At 42.1% G+C, this 25,238-nt stretch overlaps 1 protein-coding gene across 1 annotated transcript; it reads left to right on the forward strand.

Annotated features, from left to right (window-relative positions):
- The first annotated feature begins 11,230 nt into the window (after nucleotides 1–11,230).
- On the forward strand, nucleotides 11,231–23,545 carry ccdc127a (coiled-coil domain containing 127a). Its single transcript, XM_084308794.1, has 4 exons — nucleotides 11,231–11,356; nucleotides 12,859–13,073; nucleotides 15,163–15,407; nucleotides 20,506–23,545. Exons 2-4 carry the CDS (start codon nucleotides 12,911–12,913, stop codon nucleotides 20,965–20,967), a joined length of 870 nt encoding a protein of 289 aa, XP_084164920.1. The 5' UTR covers nucleotides 11,231–11,356; nucleotides 12,859–12,910; the 3' UTR covers nucleotides 20,968–23,545.
- The last annotated feature ends 1,693 nt before the right edge of the window (nucleotides 23,546–25,238 follow it).

The raw sequence follows: 25,238 nt of genomic DNA on the forward strand, positions 1-25,238 counted from the left end.
CACCTGATCCTACTCTACTCTACCTCAATCATCGTCATCATCATGAGTGATTCACTGTTGGTTGAACAGCATGTAAATAAAGTACTAATCGACCACAGAAAAAAAGGTGCATTTAGTCAGAGACCTGCTAATAGTCCTTTATATATTTTAATGTCAGAATCAATAAGAAATCTATTAGAATCTGCACCTGGCTCGCTGATAACAAACTATCATTACACCTGGGTAAAACAGAGTCCATTCTCTTCGGATCAAATAACAAACTCAGTTACAGTGGGTGACAATATTGTCACAAGGAAAGATTAAATTACATACCTGGGTTCCATCCTAGAGGCAAATATTTCCTGTGACAAAATGGCATCCAATGTAATCAAAAAAGTCAACCAACGAACAAGATTCTTGTACCGGATCTCATCTCTGGTAAACAAGAATACCTTGAAGACTCTGGCAGGAGCACTCATTCAAGGGTACTACGACTATGCTTGCACCTCATGGTACCAAAGCACCTCAAAGGTGTTAAAAACAAGATTACAAACATCACAAAACAAACTGGTCAGAATACTGCTCGACCTTACTCCTAAAACCCACCTCACCCCTGCCCACTTTTACTACCTAGGATGGCTTAGAGTAGACGACAGAGTACAGCAACTTGCAATGGGCCTGGTCTACAAGATACACTACACCACTAAGGTACCCATGTACATGTCGAAATACTTCCCAAAGGTCAGTGAATTCCACGACCACAACACCAGAGTGTGAGAATGGGTTAGGCAGAGCCCAATAGCTGAACACAGGAGAAGAGAGAATGGAGCGTTTTAGGGTGTTTTAATGGTATTCCCCAAGCAGACAGAGTAAATGTGCAACAGACAGGTATTGGGAATGTCTCTTGGGGGGTGAGGACAGGTGCACTCCCAGTGCAGCTGTGGGCAGAAGACACAGGTCTGTGTCGTGGAAACAGGAGCACGAGATGTCCAGGCAGGGGGGTGCACTGGAGCGGAGGTCCTGGGCACAGAGAGAAACAAGGTTAGAGCAAGGAATAAATAACACAAGCAGGTTAGCAAGGCTTTAGGTTGAGTCATTGTACCTAGGTAGCTAGATGAACACAGGTAGATGTACTGTCTTGCTGATCAGGAGATGAGGTACAGCCGTGTTGAGTGAAGAACTTGGCAGCGTGTGAATCAGGGGAAGGGGTGCTGCCCATATATGGGTGTGAGGCTTCCGTGGTGAATGTGGGGGAGGATGAGGAGGAGTGAAGAAGGTGTGGGGCTTCCGTGGTGAATGTGGGGGAGGAGGAGGAGGAGTGAAGAAGGCTCTCGCCATGATTATGACACAGAGGGGGTTCCACAAATCATGTGAAACCCAGATTCGGCTCAAACAAGGGACTAAACACGTTTCGCAATTATGTGTGTAATTTCTGAATAGAATATGGTGGTGTGAAAGCCAATGGAAGGTAATTCTGGATCTATTTGTTGTGGCCTTCTGAGACTAAATGCAATTCAATTAGCACCTAACAAGCTGTGTCATGCTGATCAGGCCTTTAAACAGAGAGTCCTTGTCCTGAGAATGGCTCTGGTTTCACAGGAGTGTTTGTCTGTGAGTCTGTCTGAGTGTGAGATCCTGCTCACTTGCACTCTCTGCTGCCTGTGTGTGTGTATGACAGCTCATTCTCACACACTCCCTTGATTATGAGTGTGTGTGTGTGTGTGTGTGTGTGTGTGTGTGTGTGTGTGTGTGTGTGTGTGTGTGTGTGTGTGTGTGTGTGTGTGTGTGTGTGTGTGTGTGTGTGTGTGTGTGTGTGTGTGTGTGTGTGTGTGTGTGTGTGTGTGTGTGTGTGTGTGTGTGTGTGTGTGAGTGTGAGTGTGTGTGTGTGTGAGTGTGTGTGTGTGAGAGAGAGTAAACAGACGTGGGGGCAGTTGCTATCCAGTTTGCCTGTTTATTTCTCTGTGGTTTGTTTCCAAGCAGAAATGACTCAGACTCGGAAAAACAAAGCATGCCTCAGAGACCTGCTATGTGTGTGTGTGTGTGTGTGTGTGTGTGTGTGTGTGTGTGTGTGTGTGTGTGTGTGTGTGTGTGTGTGTGTGTGTGTGTGTGTGTGTGTGTGTGTGTGTGTGTGTGTGTGTGTGTGTGTGTGTGTGTGTGTGTGTGTGGGGGTGGGGGGGGGGGGGGGGGGGTCAGCTGCAGTGGAATTTCCCTCTCTGGCCTCTGTCTTCTCTCTATCAGTGGAATTACCCCTCAGAGCAGACCTGTCACACACACACACACACACACACACACACACACACACACACACACACACACACACACACACACACACACACACGAGTGGTGATAGTGACACAAGAAGACAACCTCTTTGTCTACTACTGTGTCGACATTCTAAGCCTCTGCTTGTCGGGTCACAGGCATGCTTGCTCAGAGACGTGCACAGGACTTTAGAGGGGCAGGTGCTCAAAGGCTGAAAAGGGCACTATACCTGTGTGTGTTTTAACCGAGCGTGCGTAGCGTGCAAGCCCGATTTTTAAGGGCCCTTTTCGGGCTGGGGGGCCCCCTTTTTATGTTTTTTGGGGAGTTTTGGTGATCAAATATTGAATATTGAACTATAATAATCAGTGCAGGAGCTCACTTATCCTTGAAAGACACTTTTATCACTGACTTAAAAGGCCCATACATCTCCATAAATGTTCAGGGGGGAGGGAATAAGTGCTTACCCTACAGACCCCAAGAAGTGCTGTATATTCTGTATTGTTTAATATAAATGCATTTTTTATTCCAATCCCGATTTATATTTGAGATTCCCAAATCCCATCGGACTTGACTTCTTCGTGTCCCTCAATGAGTGTAATACCAGCATTCAACTGTATGCGCCACAGCGGTTTCTATCATCATCATCATCATCACCACCCACACTATGCATAAAATATATAGGTCCGCGGAGAGGCACGCTGAGGAGGCCGTGCAAACTGCAATGGAATATGGGGCATCTCTCTCTCTTTACCTAATATTTTGATTCTATCCTGACATTATTCAGTCGGAAGGGCAGTCTATATGCGTAACGGTAAAAAAGGGCACTTTTTTATGAGGCTCAAAAAGGCAGGTGCTCAAGCACCCCTTGGGCTCTATGTGTGCACGTGCCTGTGCTTGCTCGTATACAGGGGTGTAAAGTACTTCAGTAATTGTACTTCGTTACAATACTTAAGTACTGTTTTGGGGGATTTGTACTTTACTCGAGTATTATTAGGTTTGTATACTTTGTACTTTTACTCCATTACATTTCAGAGAAAAAATACATACTTTTTACTCCTTACATTTAAAATGCAAAGTACAAAGTACAATTCTCACAGGTCCAACGATTTTAATGAGTATATTTTAATTGTTTATCTGGCCAAACTAACGTTAACGTTATTAATCCTGCGACCGCAGGTAAACAGCCAATCAAATCCCCATCAATGGAAAATGAACCTGCCCATACCCATGCTGATTGGTCCTTGTGCAACACTAGAAAGCGGGGATCTTTGATTAAGCACCTGCTATCAGAAAAATAGACAGCCAGATCCGCATTATGCTGTGGTTAATATTGTGATATTATTCAGGGTACTCCAGTATTCTGTCTTTAATATTGTGATATTATTCAGGGTACTCCAGTATTCTGCTTTTAATATTGTGATATTATTCAGGATAATCCAGTATGCTGTGGTTAATATTGTGATATTATTCAGGATACACCATTCTGTTTTTAATATTGTGATATTATTCATGCTGTGATGTGAATGCCGTCCATATAGTTTAACTTCAATGGAGAAGTGCATTAAATAATTTTAATGCAAAAAAAGTGTCCTCTGTTCTTTCATTTCAGCATTGTCTATCGCAGAACACATTCCATTGTGGGCAGAGTGTATGCTTGGTTTCATTCCAGCCTTGCCTAAACACCAGCTAATGATTTCACTAATTGGCTCACCTCTTCAACTAACTCACCTGGTGCAATGTATAGTTCAAATGAAAACTTGGCCCACGATGGAATGAGTTTGAGACAGGTCTATCCCTTTCAAAAAAAAATTTACTTTAACTTTTTAGTACATTTAAAAGTAGGACTTTTTTACTTTTACTCAAGTGTGTTTTTAGCCAGATACTTTTACTTGAGTCAGATTTTGAGAAGGTATACCCATACTTTCACTTAAGTATAATTTCTGGGTACTTTTTATACCCCTGCTCGTATATCACCTTGAGGTAATATTGAGGAGAGAACCATACAGACTATATTGTATTTGTTACATGCTGAATATTTAGGCCCATTGTACAGAAACCTCATGTAATAGGTCACGTATCTAGGGGGGGGGTGGGGGGGGGCTTGTTTATCAGGAGGGAATAAGAGCAGGACATTACTCTTGTAAATGATAGTGGTGCTTTGCAGGTGCTCAGAAGTCCTCTAGTAGTTGTTCAGTGGATGTTGAATCTGACATTGTGGCCTGGCAGAAGAGGCATTAGGCAATATCCATATCTCTCTGAATATACCTGCATATAATCCTTCTAGATACCTACTTATACACCTGCATATAACTCTGTATGATAGCATGTACAATAGTGCTGTATATACCGTATATATCTATCCATATGTGTCTGTCCATACCTGCAATACTTTTTACATATCTGTAGATACTATATCTGTACATATCCCTTACCTACTCTTACTAGTTATGCTGCTGGCCAGTATGACTTACTACGATAGTGTCTTTATACATGTATCATTGTACATATTAATATTACAACTCTGTACAGACATCTGACAGCACTATTACTCAGTAGTACTAATTCATATATGGTTTACCCAGTTGAAACACCTGTACATTGTACATTACTATTGCACTTTACTGTTACATTTGCACTCTGGTTGGATGCCAAACTTATTTTTGTTGTACTGTATTTTTGCTGTATGATGACAATACATTTCTATGAATCTAAAAAGCACTTTCCCATCAGACAGGTCATGTTCACTTGCCGGAAAAACTAGTCTAAATATGCCAGGCCTAACATGCTTAGCAAAACATGTTTCCAGTTATAACCATTGACAGTAACATTGGGCCTCATTTACCAATACTCTCTTATTATTTTTCTTATATTTTTTCTTAACCGTCTGTTAAGAGAAAAATAAGAAAAGCCACCGCGCATTCATCAACTCGTTCTTAACGTCCAAATCGGTTCTTACCCAGGTGTGTTGAATGATGAATCCCACTCCTTCTTAAACTGAAATGCGTGTTCGCGCTCAATTCATTTGCATACAGACACGCCCGGACAGTCGGACACGCTCCTTATAAGGCGAATGAGGCGTGTGCAAAATAGCAGAGCAGAGGTTCGGCATCTGATCCATTCAACAGGAAGCGATTTGCGACTGATCTCAAAATGAGATTAGATTCAAATGTATTGTTATTATACAGCACAAGTACAATACACCATCCAACCATAGTGGATATATAGATATAAATAAATAAACGGCATAGCGAGGCAGCCTTAGCGCACGCACGCACGCACACGCACACACACACACACACACACACACACACACACACACACGCACACACATGCAGGCATGCACACACACACACACTTGATTACTGTAAAAGCTTGGGATTTTGCAGCACACTGAGACCAAGAAGGACTGGTTTAATGAAAAGCAAGCAGCACGTCTTTCATGTTAAGTTGTGCTTGTCTGTCTATTGGTCTGTTTCTTCGTCTAAGTTTGTACGGATATGTAAAACAACAGAACCCGACGTTTTAACATCAGTATTCTGCTCTCGGTTTCTCTGCCCTGTGATCTCGTCGTCTCCCGAATTCCATCAGTCGCCTGGCAAAACAAGAGCTGTCGCTGTGGGTCTAATGAAGCATTTACATTCTCCATTATCATTTCCCCCATAGCATTTGATTTGATTTGATTTGATCTTTATTTATCTCAAACATTTTCAACAATAAACACGCAAAATGTGTAATAACAAAAAAAAAGTATAATAATAAAGAAAAAGAAAAACGAAAATAAAATAAAATACAAATTAAATTAAATTAAACATATCTTCGTAGACATGGAAGCAATAATCAAAATAGCTCAAGACAAAATGGTTTTGTTCGAGAAGGGACAGAAAGAAGCAAAGCTTATCTGGTCCTGCCTCTTCCTTACAATATCATATGAATATGTAATAAATTATCTATCAATATCAACAAATAATATACCCATCAACTACAGCAAAAGATAAATAAATAATTACAAAAATACTAGTTCATGTTATTTTCAAGCTCCTCTAACTTATACTTGTCCAAGAATTCCTGTTTATATCTGCATTCAATAGTATTACTTGTTTTTATTGCTACATCAACATTACATACCGTATGTAAATGTACATCATTTACATACGGTATATTGTATTATTCTATGTACATGAAGGGCAGCCTCGCCTCTGCATTATTTTTAGATAGGGCCGCTCACAGCGGTTCGGTAATGAGAGTCACAATTCTCTCTCCAGGAGAAAAGACGTGTGTATTATGTGTGTTGCGTCGGCCTGTCTGTCTGTGTGAGTGAGTTTGCGGAACACAGATGATTGAAGGTAAGTGGTGTCTATCAGCCTCAGTGGTGGTTCTTTCTCTCTCTGGTCCTGAACCCCAGCAAGGTTTGAAAACTCATTTAGCCACAGCACTTCAAAGGAAAGACAACATTATGAAGAGAATGCTCTGGAAGTGGCACCCCTCATCCTCCCCTCCCCCCCCTCTCTCTCTCCCTTCCTCCCTCGCTCTCTCCTTTATCTGTCTATCTCTCTATATGTCTCCCTAGCTCTCATTTCTCTGTCTCTCTCTGTCTCTCTCTATCTGTCTCCCTCTCTCTCCTTTATCTGTCTCTCTATCTGTCTCCCTCTCTCTCTCTCCTTTATCTGTCTCTCTCTCTCTCTCTCTCTCTCTCTCTCTCTCTCTCTCTCTCTCTCTCTCTCTCTCTCTGTCTCTCTCCTGAAAATGGGGGACCCTGATGTAAACAAGACGAAAGTCTTTCTCTGGTCTGCATCCCCTTAACAATTGTATGTATTGAGCTGTACTGTACTGTACCCATTCTGCAATCTGTTAATAAACTTTTCAATCAATCAATCAATCAATCAATCCTTCTCTGTCTCTCTGTCTCTCTCTCTGTCTCCCCCCTCTCTCTCTCCTTTCTCTGTCTCTCTGTCTCTCACTCTACCTCTCTCTCTCTCTCACTCCTTTCTCTGTCTCTCTCCTTTCTCTGTCTCTGTCTCTGTCTCTCTGTATCTCTCCATCTCCCCCTCTCCCTCAAAGGAATGGGCATGTGGAAAACAAATTAGAGCTGCTGTTTCCGTGTGCTTCGCTTCACTCTAATTGCATTGTGTGTGTGTGCGCTAGTATGTGTGCATGTACAGTATGTATGTGTGTGTGTGTGTGTGTGTGTGTGTGTGTGTGTGTGTGTGTGTGTGTGTGTGTGTGTGTGTACAGTGTGTGTGTACAGTATGTGTGTGTGTGTGTGTACAGTGTGTGTGTACAGTGTGTGTGTGTGTGTGTGTGTGTGTGTGTGTGTGTGTGTGTGTGTGTGTGTGTGTGTGTGTGTGTGGTGTGTGTGTGTGTGTGTGTGTGTGTGTGTGTGTGTGTGTGTGTGCATGCACACTTGGGTGTTGACAGGCATTTGTGCTTCTTGTGTATTTGCATGTGCATGTTTGTGTGCTGAATAGAGAGAGAGAGAGAGAGAGAGAGAGAGAGAGAGAGAGAGAGAGAGAGAGAGAGAGAGAGAGAGAGAGAGAGAGAGAGAGAGAGAGAGAGAGAGAGAGAGAGAGGAGAGAGAGAGAGAGAGAGGAGAGAGAGAGAGAGAGAGAGAGAGAGAGAGAGAGAGAGAGAGAGAGAGAGAGAGAGAGAGAGAGAGAGAGAGAGAGAGAGAGAGAGAGAGAGAAAGAGAGAAAGAGGGATGAGAAGAGAGAGAGAGAGAGAGAGAGATATAGGGATAGAGAGAGACAGAGAAATGAGAGAGAAGAGAGAGTGTTTATAGATCTCCAGTGTTCCTCTCTCTCTCCTTTCTCTGTCTCTCTCTCTCTCTCCTCCCTCTCCTCTCTGTTGTTGTTTCAAGTTTCTTTATTAGTTGTCATACAAAAATACAGAATACTTTTATATGAAATGCCTTTTCCTGTCCTTGTTGTTCTGGTTGTCATTGTTGTTGTTGTTGTTGTGCATGTCTGATGTCTAGTGGGGAGTTTGTGTGTGTGTGTGTGGGGGGGGGGGGGGGTACTGATTCGGTCTATTTTGTCTGTATGTGTTAAAACATTGAATACAAATAATATTATATATATAATAATTTGAGGATGCTATCGTCCTTTAAATTTAATATTTTTTTTAAACATTACATGCCTTGAGTAAAATCAGGTAATAACTCTTCCAAGATGAATTTATACTGCTTTTGGCCTCATATATTTAAAGGCGATGGGTGAATTATGATGCTGAGTGTTGGCCTGAATCATTTTCATAATTACAATGGAAGAGGTCATATTTCTGCATTTTAACAAAAAAACAAAATGCCCAAAGGGACATCTGTCCAATTCCAATTCTAAAAAGACCATCTATTCATAGCAAGGCCTTAGGAAATGCAGGTTGTATCCAAAGTGCACATTATACTCATACCACTTCTCAGAAGTACTTGTCAGACTTTCACTACCGGTCTGGACTCACACACTGTTCTCTTGTAGAATTACGGGACAGGTGTTCTGTTTAAAGCCTCAAGGTAACGAGAATGCAGCATTGTTCTTCCTAGATTCTCACGAGGGCAGGACTAGCAGATAGAACAACACTTTATACTGGAGATAGAGAGAGCGAGAGAGAGAGAGAGAGAGAGAGAGAGAGAGAGAGAGAGAGAGAGAGAGAGAGAGAGAGAGAGAGAGAGAGAGAGAGAGAGAGAGAGAGAGAGAGAGAGGGACAGGGAGAGAAGGAAGGGGGGAGGAAGGAGGGAGAGAGGGGGGGGAAGGAGGGAGAAAAGGGGAGAGGGGGGGGGGGGCACAATATCCCTAATATAGTACCTCTTGATAGCAAGGCCAGTACTCCAAAATCACTTAGCCTATTCACTCTAAACCCTAAATAAAATGAAATTCCAACCAAAGCATACATCACTTAGTACCCCTATCTGAACTATGACCAAGTGATGTAATCGACCTTGCAATAGGGCCAAATCAGACTCTCAAATGTTTGCCAAAGCGTGTCGCTGCCACCTGGTGACGAAACATGGTATCTCTAACCACTAAGCGCCTTGACATCACAAACCACACCAGAAGCCGGTTGGCAGCTATACACTTGAAAGACAGAGACTTGATCCAAACTCCAGAGGTGTTTTTTTTATGGCAGCATCCCCATTGTCTGTGCTGAATGTTTGTTAGTGTTTGGTATTTTTCTTTGGTTTTTAGTACTTTTAAACATAAATTTTTAGCAAGTAGTAGTTTTCATTTGATCCTATATAATTTTTTCATTCACCGATTTGTGGACTTTTTTTTTAGTGTCTTGAAAGGCGCATTATAAATAAAATGCATTATTATTATTATTATCATCCAGGAGGGAAAAGACACTTTGGATAGTAGGGACTGCATCTCTGCCTGTCCTGGCCAGGAAACACTTTGCAACTGTGATCTCCTCTGGCAGTAGTTGTATATTATATATATATATATGGATATTGTAATGTGTGGCGAGGGGTTGCAGCAATTCCACTGAGAGAAACTGGTCTGACGCTGGATAACATGCCTGTATGCCTCTCATACGTTTTTCTCCAACTCATGAGAACCTGCTCTCAAGCTCTTGCAGCATTCTGTCAAGGACTGGATAGAACAGTCTCTGTCTCAACTGATCTCCATGAGGTCTGAGCTTGTGCCACAAGATGACTCAACTACATACTCGTCCATCCTTTTCTGCTTCCTCCTTTGGCTGGTAGTATGTTCCTCAATCCCAAGGCCATTACATATGGCCTTTGTCCTGTCATACATGTCCACTGCCATCTCTGAGGTGCGATAACCTTTGAGTGTGTCCTACACTGTGCTTTTAAATAGTACAGATAGTGTCCACTGACAAAGACATGCTCATGATACTGTGATAAACTATAATAAGCTTTAATCCAACCCTGGTTCATTTCCTCGGATAGTCCGGTTGGTTTGGGGTGGTGTGAAAGCTCATTCACTCTTGCAAGTGAACCCTGCTGCCGTTCATTTGAGATGTGAATGCAAAACGGACCAAAGGCAGGAAAATACCCCAAAATCTAATTTTTTTTTATGAGAAGACTGAAACATTATGTATATAATTTTTTCGATTGCTTAACACTTTGATCGCCATGGGTTAAATTCATAATTTACCATCCCTCGCCATCTCTATTTGTCTATGGAGAAGTTCCCCTTCTTTGCAGGGCTATAACTTTTTAAATTCTATTGCTAAATTGCCATTATTATGGCCCATTCAATGTCCTATATGTATTGTTCAGGGTGTAGCAACGTTAAACTTTTTCATTCACATATTCATACTAAAATATGGTCTAAAGTATAAGTATGTTTTTATCGTTTTCTGCAGCTTTCTTCAGAACGTGATTTATAGCCCTAAATGCATTATATTGATGATCAAATACAGTTTGGTAGGAATCTGTGCGAGATAAAAAATGTCAACTGGATGTGCTTCTAGGAGTTACTACATATCATCTGATGATGACCGGATGGGCGGGGGATCGTTTATAATTCCGTGGGCAGCGTTAGATGATTCATCCAGAGTGGGTCATATGTTCATCATAGCAGTTTATATGGAACACGTTAGAATATAACGCTGAATCTTACCGTGGCTTCCTCGCGCCGCTGGCAGATGAGCGTGGAACAGAATTTTTTCTATTATGGGATGGAGAAATGCCCGATCCATTTCCAGGTTGTATAATAGTATATACGTCCAAATCATGTAGTTTTTTCGAGTTATTTGGCTTATATATGCTTAATATGGCTTATAACATACCACAGCATTACAAATTAAACTACTGCTCGTTTTCTATGCAATAACTAAATATATAAAATACAAATATATTCAAAATATGACTTTTCAAGGTTTGGCTCTTACACTATGTATGGGGCTACGGCACTGCAGATTTACCCTACTCGGCGCTTGCCTTATCCGCTCCAGTTGCCGGGCTGTACAGTAGGTGGCGGTATGCGCCTTTCTGTGGTCGCGACCCGCTATTAACTCAAAAGAAGAAGAAGAAGAAGAAGAAGAAGAGAAGAAGAAGAAGAAGAAGAAGAAGAAGTATCAGACAAATGGAGTCTAGTGACCTCAGTCTTATGTTGTTGTTGTTGTTGTTGTTGTTAGTGACCTAGACGTTTAATTCAAGGTGAGAGTTACCACCATATTGTTAAGAGACTATTGACTGCGATGCTTTAACGTGTTATTTAGGTATTTGGCTAACTTACTAGTCTGCGAAGCTAACGTTCATGTTGGCTAGCTTGCTAGCTTCGCTTGTGTGTGTGTGTGGTTTGATTGATTGATTGAAAACTTTTTTAACAGATTGCAGAATGGGTACAATACAGTACAGCTCAATACATACAATTGTTAAGGGGAAGCAGACCAGAGAAAGACTTTTGTCTTGTTTACATCAATTCATAGTGACATTTATTATGACAGTCATACACACTACATGACATCATGACATAGGGACGGACATACATGACATATACAGGTATATAGTACTGTTACATTTGTGACATATAAAGTTACTCCCAGACGGGGTGCAAAGGTTTTTTTCAATACATGAAAGAAAATATGATTTGAGAGATATTTGTAAATTTACTGTTCAAAAAGGGATTAAAAGGAGGTGTATTTCTATTATTGGGGTTAACTTGTGGAACAATGCTGATATACAGTTAAGAATGAGTCATTCGCTTTTGTTTTGGTTTTTAAGAAAATGGTTTGTAAAGTAATTTTTGAAAACTACAAGGGTGAATAATAAAATTGCTATTTTCTTTTAGAATATTGTTTTGGAGTCTTAATTTTGTTAAGAATATAGGACAGGCATGTATAAGCATTATGCTTCAGTCTGTACCTTTTCAGTCACTGTAAAATCAAATATTGTTAAATGATGGTGTATATTGTATTGTGTGAGATGACTGAATAAACTACTACTACTACTACTACTACTACTACTACTACTACTACTACTACTACATGCAAATATACAGTACTGTTACCCATAGATCCTAACATATACATATGAGGGGTAGGAGACTCTACATTAGGAGGGGGTAGGCGGGTGGGAGAGAAATATACATACAGTGGGGAGAGAATATACGCTGTGCACATAGTCATCATGCATCCCCTAACGTTAGTCCCCCTTAGTTTGTCAGTAACTAGCTGACATGCGGGTCGTCAAGTCAATGAAGCTGAAATCCTGTCACCAGTATTGCAACTGATTACCTGTTTTGTGTAAAGTTGTTTCAAATTGGTAATTTCAAGATAGCAGGAATAGAACATTTTGTCTGAGACATAAGAATAAAAAACCCAAGGTCACAATGAGGTGGCCATGTCCATTTAGTCTTGTAAGACAAAGCCACAGACTTCTTCTAACCAAAGGTCAGTAGGTAGTTCCTACTTACTGTGATGGTTGCTTATCTGAATCTGATCAGTCTTAGGGTTAGGGAGTAAATGTAAGGTCAACAAGAAGGTCCTTGCGAGTGCAATAATATTAAGTGTGTGGTGAGCGTGTGCATTATAGTGTAGTGTACCATAGTAACTTAAAATACAGTAAGTCTCACACCTGTAGCCCTTTGTGATGCTATTCTTAACTCTTGTGTTTCTTGTCTGTTTTGTGTGTATATCTGTGTCTGTCTGCCTGTGTAGTGAGTGTGTATATCTGTGTCTGTGTGCCGATGTAGTGAGTGTGTATGTGTGCATGTATGAACCTGTAGCCCCCATGAACAACCTGAATGACCCTCCCAGATGGAATATTCAGCCAGATGCCAGAGCAGGGGGGGCGGGTCCTGCAGCGAGTGGCGGGAGTGGGAGCCAGTGGAATTATGCCCTGTTGGTCCCTATGTTGGGACTGGCTGCCTTCCGTGAGTTTGATGTCATGTCATGACAATCATTTTATAATTGCTATTGTTGGTATTATACAGATTAGGCTAAAAAGTATGCTTTTTTTTTGTTTTACTTTTCACTGAATGCTCCTCATTTCTGTCTCTTCCTCTCTCTCTCTTTGAAGTCCTTCATTCCGACATGATCAGACTTTATAATGCATCACTGTGCTTCACTGTATCACTGAGCACAGGGTGACAGTACCATCTTCTTGGACTCTTACTTTTAAACCAACATTGTACAATATTACACTTTAATTACCGATTTACCGTACACTTACTGTATATTTTTACTGTATATTTTATATTAGAATGTATATACATAACATAGGAAATATCACGGACTGTATTTTATTCTTAGGCTTATTTTTATTCTTATTCGTGACTTTTGTTTTTGTCTACCTAAATGTTTATTGTTTACTGTGAGCGATTTGTAGTGCACAATTTCCCTCGGGATTAAAGTAGGGCTGTACCGGGATTAAAGTAGGGCTGTACCGGGATTAAAGTAGGGCTGTACCGAATGTAATTCTTTTTTACATTCGAAACTTTATTGAAGTTTTCTCTTCTTTGAATGTCTGTCGTATTTTATGATGTAATCATGAAGAAAAGAAAAAGAAATCCTCAATTTGAATATACTGATTAATCTGATTAAATTAGTCTTTAAAAAAAAATTAAGACGAGACACCCCAGGTGAATAGGCAAATATACTTTTTTTTGTTGATTTTGTTATATTTTGCTTCCTAAACATGTCTTCTATGAAACTAGTGACAATAAAACGTCAATAACACACATTTAGTTGTTTATTTTACTTCATTTAGCCTTATTGCATCCATAAATGTGCACATATTTAATGGGGAAGTGCCTCATTTGCATATATAAACATACGATTCAGAAAACTTGCAATATATTTTTTCTTAGTTTATATACATAACAAACTGGGAAAGTTTCATAGTGATATCTATTCAAATATTTATTTTGCCTATTCACCTGGGGTGTCTCACCTTAAATGAATATAACTAATCAGTTTCGTCAACATAAATAATCCAATAAGGGCACGGTTGGTACAAAAGTGATTACGTCTTATAGTATAATACTATAATATTAGTGTAGCCTTTGGTACGAAAGTGATGGTTGGTACGGAAGTGATGGTGACCTCTTGATGGAGCGCCGAGCGGATGCAGATGGGCTACATCCTTTATGATCAATGTTTTATTTAAGTTTTTATGATGAGTCATATACTATAATACTATAATATTAGTGTAGCCTAATCTTTATCCGCAACTGTGAAGAAAAACCCCATTGGTTTTAAACAGAATGAATAGACACATACAAAAAAAATTCAAATGTTGATTTAGAATTCGAACGTCAACGTTATGAACGAAGCTTGGAACTACAGCCCTCCCCGGGACCCTGTGACGTCGTGACCCTGTGACCTTTAGCCCTAATTCTAGGAATAGATATTTTTTTACCAATGTTGTGGAACATTATGATTATGGAAAAATATATGATTATGGCTAAACTTAACTTAAATAATAAATAATCACTTATGGGTCCATAAAACATTTATTCAGCACTTCTGAATGCATACAGTACATGAATTCCATCTTTTCTCTGGCTGCCACAGCGGACATCTGTGCTCTACTGAGCGCACCTTTCTAGTCCCCAGACTTGACTTTGGCACAGTAGACGCGCGACAGACAGACAGCGTCAATGTGAGAAACACAATCCCCCCCCCCCTCTCGCTCTGAATAATATGCATATTAGATCACTCAGTGATTAACCGCAACGGGCATATAGTAAATAAGGATATAAAAGCATGTTAAAGACGCATTTATTGGACGCGTTGCGCGCAGAGTTTACATAGAAACAGCGCGACTCCCGACAGCGCGACATCATCACAACAACACGCGTTAGGTTACAGGTTGTTTCTGTTTCGGTGATATATTTTCGGTGAAAAAACTCTTTCGGCCAAAAGCCGAAAGGCAATTTTTTGCCATTTTCGGCCGAAAACTTTCGGTGGCCGAAATTTCGGTGCATCCCTGGCTAATTCCATTCTTCCTCCTCCTCCAAGGCTGGATCTGGACTCGGGAGTCTCAGAGGGAGATCTGGGCCATCAAGACGCAGTACAACCAAGACGTGTCCGCGGTGAGCGGTGAGATGGAGATCCGGTACCGGCAGACGCTGACGGAGGGGCGGCGGGCGGCGGCGCGGCTGGAGCTGGAGCTGGAGAAGGAGAGGCAGAGGGTCAAAGGTTACAAACAGGCCCTGGTGTCCCAGAGCCAGCAGCTGATGGTGGAACGCAAGCAGCTGCAGCAGGTAAAGGAGAAAAATCGTCATTCAAATTTTTTAGCAAGAATCGCCAGCCCTTAGATTTTCCCTTTCTCCGCCGGAAACGGCTTACGACGTGTTTCAAGTTCATGCGAATTCTGCCAGATCACGGCGTACAACGTTATTCTGATTTTATTACATGGCGTTTTCACATTCGCCGAAATGCTTGCTTGTGATTGGTCAATAGCCCCCCCATTTTTTCAATAATGACTGCTGTGCGCAGCTGTTCGCAATCAAGCCCACTGACACACACTGTTTCAGTGCAATTAGACACTGCCGGTGTTCTGCTGCCGGCGATGACAGGGGGCGGAGCGACGAGCGGAGCCAGAACGCAGCCAGAACCAGTGTTGCGAGTCGATGTAAAATGAATTAGGTATATTGTTAGTAAGTTAGCCTTGTAATAAGCGGGATAATGTATAGCTATACTCGGTCATTGTCGCAAAATAATTGACCGACACGGAGTTTAAAATACCGAGCCGCTTGTGTAGATTACAGTGGAGCCAGAACAGAGGCTGCCCGCGATAATAATAATCACTTTATTTGGGCTGACAGAGCCACAGAACAACTGCGATTTGTCAAATGAATTAGGTATATTGTTAGTAAGTTAGCCATGTAATAAGCGGGATAATGTATAGCTTTACTCTGTCATTGTCGCAAAATAATTGACCTTCACTGACGTTTAAAACACCTCGCCGAAGCGGCTCGGTATTTTAAACTACGTGTCGGTCAATTATTTTGCGACAATGACCTCGTAGCTATACATTATCCCTTACATATTTCATATTTTTGCCATGGTATTCATATTTCCATCACGGAGGCTGGTCTGATGCTGTCTGAGCCAGCACAACTCTGCAACGCTTCAATACTGCCACCTGGTGGCTGATCGGCGAGTTGCAACCGGAAGTGGATCTCTTGTGATCCCGGTGCGTCTCCCTATTCTGTCCGGCCACTCGTATATCGTCGCGGGACTCAATACACACACCGTGGATATGGATCGTTGCCATAATAAACAACATGATTTGGGCGTGTATTCGTATTATACAAACCGGAAATAGATCGCCTCGATCCCCATCACATAACTGGGATCTGTTTGCTCCAGTATCATCGCCCAACGCTAAGAGGAGGATGCCGTGAGTTTCAGCGTGAGTGTTTATCATTATTGATACAAACTGCTCTGATCAATATATCACCCATACTACATAAATCATTTAACGTCAATCACGGAATTATAAACGACCCCCCCCCCCCCCCTCCGTTCACCCGCGCATGATCAGTCATAACGTTTAGGACCATGTACAGTTGAAATTTTTATTATAGCGTGCATCGGTATCAAACGGCATTTGATAATCGAATATATGCATTTATGTCTATATCTCACGTTCTAGGAAATACTGCAGAAAATGATAAAAACATATTTATACTCTAGACGGTATTTTCGTATGAATGTGTGAATGAAAAAGTAAAACGTTCCTACATCCTGAACGATAGATAATCGATGTTGAATGGGCCATAGTAATGTCAATTTAGCAATACAATTTAAAAAGTTATAGCCCTGCAAAGAAGGTGAACATCTCCATAGACTTACAGTGCTGGCAGAGATCAAACATCGATGGATATAAGCGTGGCAGTTAATGTGTTAAGGCTGAGACCACTTATCGATTTACCGATAATTATCCATAACTGCAGGAAATCGATAAGTGGCGTCACTTGTCGTTTTTTTTGCATGCGTAGAAAGAAACATTTCTTTATACTATACACTAAAATACTAGGTCTTGTGGCATGTTTTAGTTAAAAACATCCCCATTTCATGTAAATTCAGTTGAATTGCAACTCTGCACTGTGCATTCAATATGCAGTGCACTCCTCCATCACATCCAGAGACCACCGACTATAACATGAGAAGGATCACTGTGGTAGTTTTGAATGGGGAAAATCTGTAACACTAAAGATGGCGGCAATGACAAAGAATTGCTGCAAAATAAACATAAATTTGTTAAATAAAAAATAATTCATTTTTTTTTAATACTAATAAAAATATCGATATTTATTAGGGATGTTCGATATTGGCTTTTTTACCGATATACCGATATTGTCCAACTCTTAATTTCCGATACCGATACCGATATACCATAAATCCTCAAATAGAGGAGGGACCTCCGATAAAGGGTGTTGATGCATCTAGACAAACACAGGCCGGTCTCTAATATAAGGTCGCAAAAAAAAGTATTTTTAAAAAATTTCGTGCCGTGATATAGAATGAGATAAACTCTTGCCAATGGAAATCAAGTGCTGCCTCCCGCTACACTGACTACCGTACATTCACGTTTCCCTCTGGTTAGCTTTAGCGCTAGCCGCTAGCTAACGTTGTCATAATATCTAGATCTGTGGTGTCAGCTGGATGACGTTGACTTCGTTTGCAAACGTTAACGTTCGCTATCTTGGCAGACGAGGCTGGCGTTGTCCAGTTGACACATTACAGACCATGATGCTATGATAACGTTAGTAGCTAAAGCTACTGCATGTAAACAACTCGATTCAACTGAGGAAGTCGAGAAAGTACCACACGTTAAACCGTCCCCGGACCGCGTGAATATTAAAGGCAACCAACTTGTGTTCAGCTTTTCGTTCAGCGTTTCTCTGATTGGCCACACGGCCAATCAATCCACTAGCACACGCCCTTGCGGCGCGGCAGAAGCGCTGGTCGAACCAGCGGTGTTCTGTTGTGTGACTGTACTACAGCGGTGTTCTGTTGTGTGACTGTACTAAACTCTTCCACCACATGACCGACATTTGACATACAGTACACCTCCTATCTATGTTGGGATTATGTTTGATCATGACAAAACAATAAAAATCGCTACTGTTAGTAATGCTGCCACCACCCACTTCAATGACAGAGCTCTCATATTTGCGAATGCATAAACTATATCTTAAATTATGGCGATGTGTCTAATATGGCTGTCGCGAAGTCATTGATAAGCGACAGCCATATTAGACACATAGCCATAATTTAAGATATAGTTTATGCATTCGCAAAATATGAGAGCCGCTGTCATTGAAGGGCTTCCTACAACAGAGCACCGCCGCTGCTGCTGCTGAAGCTGTATCAAGCCGGCGGTGGCGCACGAAAGCCGGGGATAAACCACCGCGTCGCCCCGCTGCCGCTTCAGGCTCAGCAGCCTCCACGGGCGAAATAACATATAACGTTACAGTTCCACACTGATGTACAGTGAGTGTCTAATATGGCTGTCGCGAAGTCATGCCTCTCCCTCTGACAATATCATAATGATGTGTTTTCTATATTATATCCACAATCATTCATCTAAAAAATTGTATGGGCTTTGATTAAACATGTAACCTACACCTACTGTAACTTACTGTACCTCTGCTTCCTACAGCACAGCAGGTAATGGCGTTAATCAATGGAACGCGAAACATAATAACGTTACGCGCTCTAGTTCAGCGCATTTCATAACTGTATGGGCTTTGTTTATACACGAGTGAATCTGGTAGTTGGTTGTTAAAAACGCGAAAACATAATAACGTTACGCTTTCTAGTTCAGCGCATTTCATAGCGCTCCACTGCTACCGCAGCCCAACACAAGTGCGTTGGAACAGCAGCCACAAGTTGGTTGCCCGCGCTGCCGCTCGCGCGCGCTCCTTGGATTTCATTTGGGACGTGGGACGACTGCGCTTGCCTGCGCGTGGGGGCGGGGGGGCGCGGCCAATCGGAGAAAAGCCGAACACAAGTTGGTTGCCTTTAATATTCGCGCCCCCGGACCCCACAACCTAGTATAGACAGTTCCAACTTCAGTGTGTGAATTACGTTAATCCCACAATTACTCAACTGCACTCAATATTTAAATACCAATGCTAGTCTAAATAAATGTAGACAGACAATGTACGTATTAAAAAATAATAATAATAATGCAATAAAAGTCTGAAAATGAAGGGATTATGTCCATGAGTGTCATTTTTAGAAATTAAGGCCTGCCTCTTATATAAGCCTCTCTCTAAAAAAGGCCTGGTGCTCTTTGCAGCTGAGGTAAATAGAAGACCCGTCTTATATTTGAGGATTTACGGTATGCAGGGTTTCCCCCCCCAAAAAACTGAATAATTTCAGGTAATTAACATTACATTAGATTTTGATTGGGATGAAGTTTGGGCAAACGTATGGCTTTCATCACGCAACCCGGATCATCAACAGATTCATCTTAATTTTATTCATAGGACTTACTTAACTCCTAGACGTTTGTACATAATGGGGCTTAAACAAGACTCTCGATGCTCCTTATGTTTAAACGGTGATATTGGTACATTTATGCATATGTATTGGGAATGCCCTCCGGTTAAGATATTCTGGGAAGAAGTAACCACGCAATTATCAGAATTTTTATTTCTGACCATACCTGTACTGCCTTCTGTATTGTTGTTGAATGATGTTTCTCAGTTAGCAGCCTCTATACAGGTAAAGAGACTAATTTTGTCCGGTCTTACGGCTGCTAAAAAGCTGATAGCATCACGCTGGATTCAACCGGATAAAATGTGCCGGAAGGTATGGGTTCTTACCTATCTCGATGTGATTTATCTAGAGATATCTACCGCAAGATTTTTAGGTGTTAATGAAGCCAGCATAGCAATCTGGTTAGAGGTGGTGGAGAGGATAAAGGTTAGCATATGAATTTGTAATTCCTGGTGTCAAACGGAATAATGGATGGATTGTCCAAGAGGGGGTCCTGAGGGGGGGGGGGGGGGGGAGAACGAGCAAGAGCATATGTATTGTATTGCATTTATTATGGGTAAATATTTTAATCTACATTTATTTTGATTTAAGTACTGGACTGTCATTATTGTTATTATTATGTCAATAATAGTCCTGTGATTTATTGTGGATTTCTACTGTTTATGTATTGTGTGTCTGGTTTTATGTAAAAAATCGGTAAATTATCGGTAGGCCGATAATATCAGACATCCCTAATATTTATCGATAATTTTGACCCGATTTATCGATTCTTCCAAAATGGCATATTGTCTCGGCCAGCCTCACAAAGGATGAATAAATAAACTCCTCCCTCTCCCTCGTCAGGAGCGCCAGGCCCTGGAGCAGGAGAAGCGGCAGCTGGTGGAGTCCGGCGCGGCGGGGCTCGTCCTGCGCCAGGCCCTGCAGCGGGAGGAGGAGGACGGGGTGCGGCAGCGGGCGACGCGGGCCGCCCTGGAGGCTCTGGAGGCTCAGCTGGTGGAGCGGCAGGGCGCCTACTGCTCCGTGCTGCTGCCTCGACACCGGAGGCTGCAGCTGGAGACAAACATGCTCCTCCGGGCGGTCAGAGAAGAAGGACCCATCGTGGACCTGGAGTCGGACCTGAAGGACATCTTTAAGCGCGATAAGCACTGCGCGGATCTGATGAACGCGGACGGGAGGAAGAACGGCAGCCTGATGTGGCTGTATCTCAGATACTGGCGGCTGCAGGCCACCCTCCAGAAACACAAGAGAGCGGAGGAGGCCGTCCTGGGAGGCGAGCGACACGACGACAATGACCAGCGACCCTGAGAGAGGAAGATGAGAGACGGATTGTATTGATTTGACTTCATGGGGACAAACGAGCTGCTGGAAGTATCCTGATCAGGGATGGAAATTATTATATTTGCGCACACCTGTGATGATGAGTATTTCATTGTGGTAGAGTTAGGTTTAGAATTTACATATTCAGTGCATCTCCAACATTCTTTATCAGTGATGTGATGTCTGTTTACTGCAGAGTGGAGGGACTGGGAGACCCATGTTACTGACCAGACACTCTATATCAGTGATGGCTGTTGGAATGTAGAGCTATTTAACACTTATTATAACAAAATAATACAATTTACAGCACCTTTTAAGTATGGCTGCCACCATTAGTGATGTCACTCAGTCCTCCCAATCTCCTCCACAATGCAAAGCGTCTTTAACATGTCCTCTTTGACTGTTGGCTAACATTAATGCAAACATTGCCTGCTAAAAGAAAATGGAGTTAATGTCAGCGACCAAATGTTGCAGCTAACTCTAGTTACTAGGGGTGTAACGGTACACAAAAACCACGGTTCGGTCCCCCCCTTCTTTTTCCGTTTTTCTCCCCTCTCAATGTTAGTCGTTATGCCTATTCCCAATCCCCTTCCTGGTCGTTGCACACTCTACCCCCTACCGTCGGTCTGGGAGGGGGGAGACTATCACATGCTTCCTCCGACACATGTGTAGCCAGCCCGCCGCTTCTTTTCACCTGGCAGCGCGGACTCTCACTGGGTGTGGAAGGTCACACTACCTCCCTCCAGATCCTTCCCTCGCTGTGCAGGCGCCCCGACCGAACTGTAGGAGTCGCTGTTTACAACGACCCGGACCCACCCACCGGCTTCCCTACCCGCTGACACTGCCAATTGTGTCAGTATGGATGGCCGACCAAGCCGGAGGTACCGCAGCTGGATTCGATCCCACTGTCTCTGCGGTGGTAGACAGCCGCTTAGTCCGCTGCGCGTGAACTTGGAGTTTTGAATAAAATTCTGCACGCAAAAAAAAAGTTCTGCATGTGCGTTCCGTTAGTGGTTAACGTACTGTTGTATTTGTTCTGTACACAGCGCATACTGAACCGAAGGTCCAGTACTGAAACGGTTCGGTACAGATACGTGTACCGTTACACCCCTACTAGGTACCTACTAGTACCAGAGAGAGACCAGCTTTGATTAACACCAACCAGTGTAAGCTGTAACGTTTTATAGTTGACATTCGCTCTAATTCTTTGTAGCAAATATTAATGCTTGCTCACACAGCAAAATATGCTTTGTATTTGTGGAATAGATGCTTTGCATTGTTGGATACTTTTTGTCCAACCCCCGATCAGTATGATGCCAGAGGATTTTAAATTGTATTAATTTAACCTATCCAGGCAGGTCAATTAAGAAATAATCGTATTTACAATGACGGCCTGGCGGGAGGACAAAAAAGGCATGCATAATACAACATTAGGGCGATCAAGGACACTCTTACTTGTATGCTTGATGGAGACACGCGGTCTGGGTTGAAAATAACCATAATAGTCCTTGTTTGAAATGAACAAAGGGTCATTCGGGCCATAATATCCACATCTGATCTGATATTCATCATATTATAGAGATGTATTTTCTCACATAGCATGTGAGTTTCTCAGAATGTACGAGTGTCAGTTATTACTATTGTCCAGTGTGTGTTTGTGTGTACTCTATAAATGTCTGGAACTGGACTATACTGAAGTTGTAGCATGTGTGTTGATCTGACAACATGTCACAATACTATTGCATCATATACCATTAAGAGTAGTTGTAATGTTGCTTTGGTTTATCCACATGTAGTAACAGGGCCCATATTTACTCCCCAGAGTAAGAGCAGTGCTGATCTGGGATCAGTGACCAGGAATACTTATCATCATGACCTTATTCAAACTAAACAGACTGAAACTGACTCTGGATCAGTGACCTGGAACACTTATCATGACCGTATTCAAACTAGGCTGGTAAAGATATGCCTCCTAAAGTGTGTAAACGGAAGTACAGGCTGCTACAGGCTTTCCGGTTTCGACAAAACAATTATAGAAACGTGTGAGCTGCACAATAGTTCCTCGTTTAAGCCACTGCAACGGCTTTGCCTGAAGAATTGACTACATGACCGGGACGTTCTAGCTTGTTTTGCCGACAGGATTCGGGAAAAGTTTGGTCCGTTCGGAAGCAGCTTCCAGGGGAAGTACATACACCGGAAATTCTACCCCATACACACTTTCGGCCATAGTTCTTTACCAGGCTTTATCTCATGGAGGAGATAAAACTGGGAACGAGGTTGTATTCAAACTAAACAGACTGAAACTGACTCTGGATCAGTCCTCCCACTCGGAGCAGCTTTGTGAATAATGGTCCCAGGATGGAAAAGAAGAGACGAAAGAAGGACGTGATGGATTTTACCTGTATCTCAAGCTCCGCCCTCGGAGGATCAAGGGAAGAGGGCAGTCTTTGAGATAGGTCGGGTGGCACAGAAGGAAGGAGGACCATCTTTATTCTATAGCTTCACACAACTAATCTGTCCATCGTCACAGTGTCATTATGAATGAAATGCCATAAACGGAGGCAACACACAGTCAATAAAACCTTGTTTTGCGAACTACTGTATATTTGGGGTATTTTTTTGTACATGCATTTTGACTACTTTGTAGTATTTGTATTTGTATTAGCGATACCAGAGCAGAGCCTGCATCATAGTCAGCATTCATTAAAGCGTTCAGTTAAATTCTTTCAAAGATAAGAGTTTCAGATACATACCGTAATTGTATACAACTGTCTTGTACTGTGCAAATATACTTGATAATACACCTGATTCTGATTCTAGAGAATTCACTCGGCCAAAATAGCCCTGATGGTCTCTGACAAGAACAAGTTACAGGTTGAAAAAACTGTCGGCTCAGAACTCGGCAGAATCTGCACCTGGCTTGCCGATAACAAACTCATTACACCTGGGTAAAACAGAGTCCATTCTCTTCGGATCAAATAACAAACTCAGCAAGACCGACGGCTTCTCAGTTACAGTGGGTGACAATATTGTCACAAGGAAAGATGAAATTACATACCTGGGTTCCATCCTATAGGCAAATCTTTCCTGTGACAAAATGGCATCCAATGTAATCAAAAAAGTCAACCAACGAAATAGATTTTTGTACCGGATCTCCTCTGGTAAACAAGAATACCCTGAAGACTCTAGCAGGAGCACTCATTCAAGGGTACTACGACTATGCTTGCACCTCATGGTACCAAAGCACCTCAAAGGCGCTAAAAACTAAATTACAAACATCACAAAACAAACTGGTCAGACTACTGCTTGACCTTACTCCTAGAACCCACCTCACCCCTGCCCACTTTGATAACCTAGGACGGCTTAGAGTAGACGACAAGAGTACAGCAACTTGCAATGGGCCTGGTCTACAAGATACACTACACGACCAAGGTACCCATGTACACGTCAAAATACTTCCCAAAGGTCAGTGAATACCACAACACCAGAGGGAGCTCCATAAATCATGTTAAACCCAGATTCCGCTCAAACAAGGGACTAAACACGTTTCGCAATTATGCCACATCAATGTGGAACGCCCTACCCACAGCCGTAAAGGAATGTGAATCACTACCCACCTTCAAAACCTCTCTAAAAGAGCACCTACGGGAGACTGCAATCCGAAACTGGCCCCTGTAAATAAAATAAAAATACCCAACCCCCTCCAATGTACAGTCCCCCCCACCCAACCACCTCCAATGTACAGTTTCCCCACCCCCTCCAATGTACAGTTTCTTCCCCCTCAAATGTATATACTCTCTTTTTTAGACTCTTTTGTATCACAAACAGTACTGTATTTGTAGATCTGGTATGTCATAAATGTATAGATGTAGCAGTACTGTCTATCTGTATGTCATTCCTATTTTGTAGAGTCGGTGCAGACTCTGCAACAGCTCCCCTACTAATCTGACTATGTCTCCAGTGGATCAAAATCTTTGAGCTGTGTGAAATCACTAACAAAAGTGACAACAATTATGAATTCCTTGAGGAACTCCAAAGCCAAGGATGTGTATGGTCTAAACACTATGCTACTAAAAACATGTAATGAATGCTTATCTGGACCAATATCAACTATCATAAATAGATCCTATAGTGAAGGCGTTTTTCCAGGAGCATGGAATGAGGCTATAATAAGCCCCATCTACAAAGCAGGTAAATCCTCTGAGGTAGCTAACTACCTGTTATTTCCAAAATAGCAGAGAAACAAATAGCAGAACAAC

Source organism: Notolepis coatsorum, assembly GCF_963971535.1.
Source record: "Notolepis coatsorum genome assembly, chromosome: 2".
NCBI lineage: Eukaryota > Metazoa > Chordata > Actinopteri > Aulopiformes > Paralepididae > Notolepis > Notolepis coatsorum.

What these genes read in the sequence shown, in the direction of transcription:
- ccdc127a (XM_084308794.1), top strand. Translation starts at nt 12,911, where the DNA reads ATGTATGAACCTGTAGCCCCCATGAACAACCTGAATGACCCTCCCAGA. An exon ending in GTTGGGACTGGCTGCCTTCC is followed by an intron (nt 13,074 to 15,162) that starts GTGAGTTTGATG and finishes TCCTCCTCCAAG; the next exon opens with GCTGGATCTGGACTCGGGAG. An exon ending in AACGCAAGCAGCTGCAGCAG is followed by an intron (nt 15,408 to 20,505) that starts GTAAAGGAGAAA and finishes CTCCCTCGTCAG; the next exon opens with GAGCGCCAGGCCCTGGAGCA.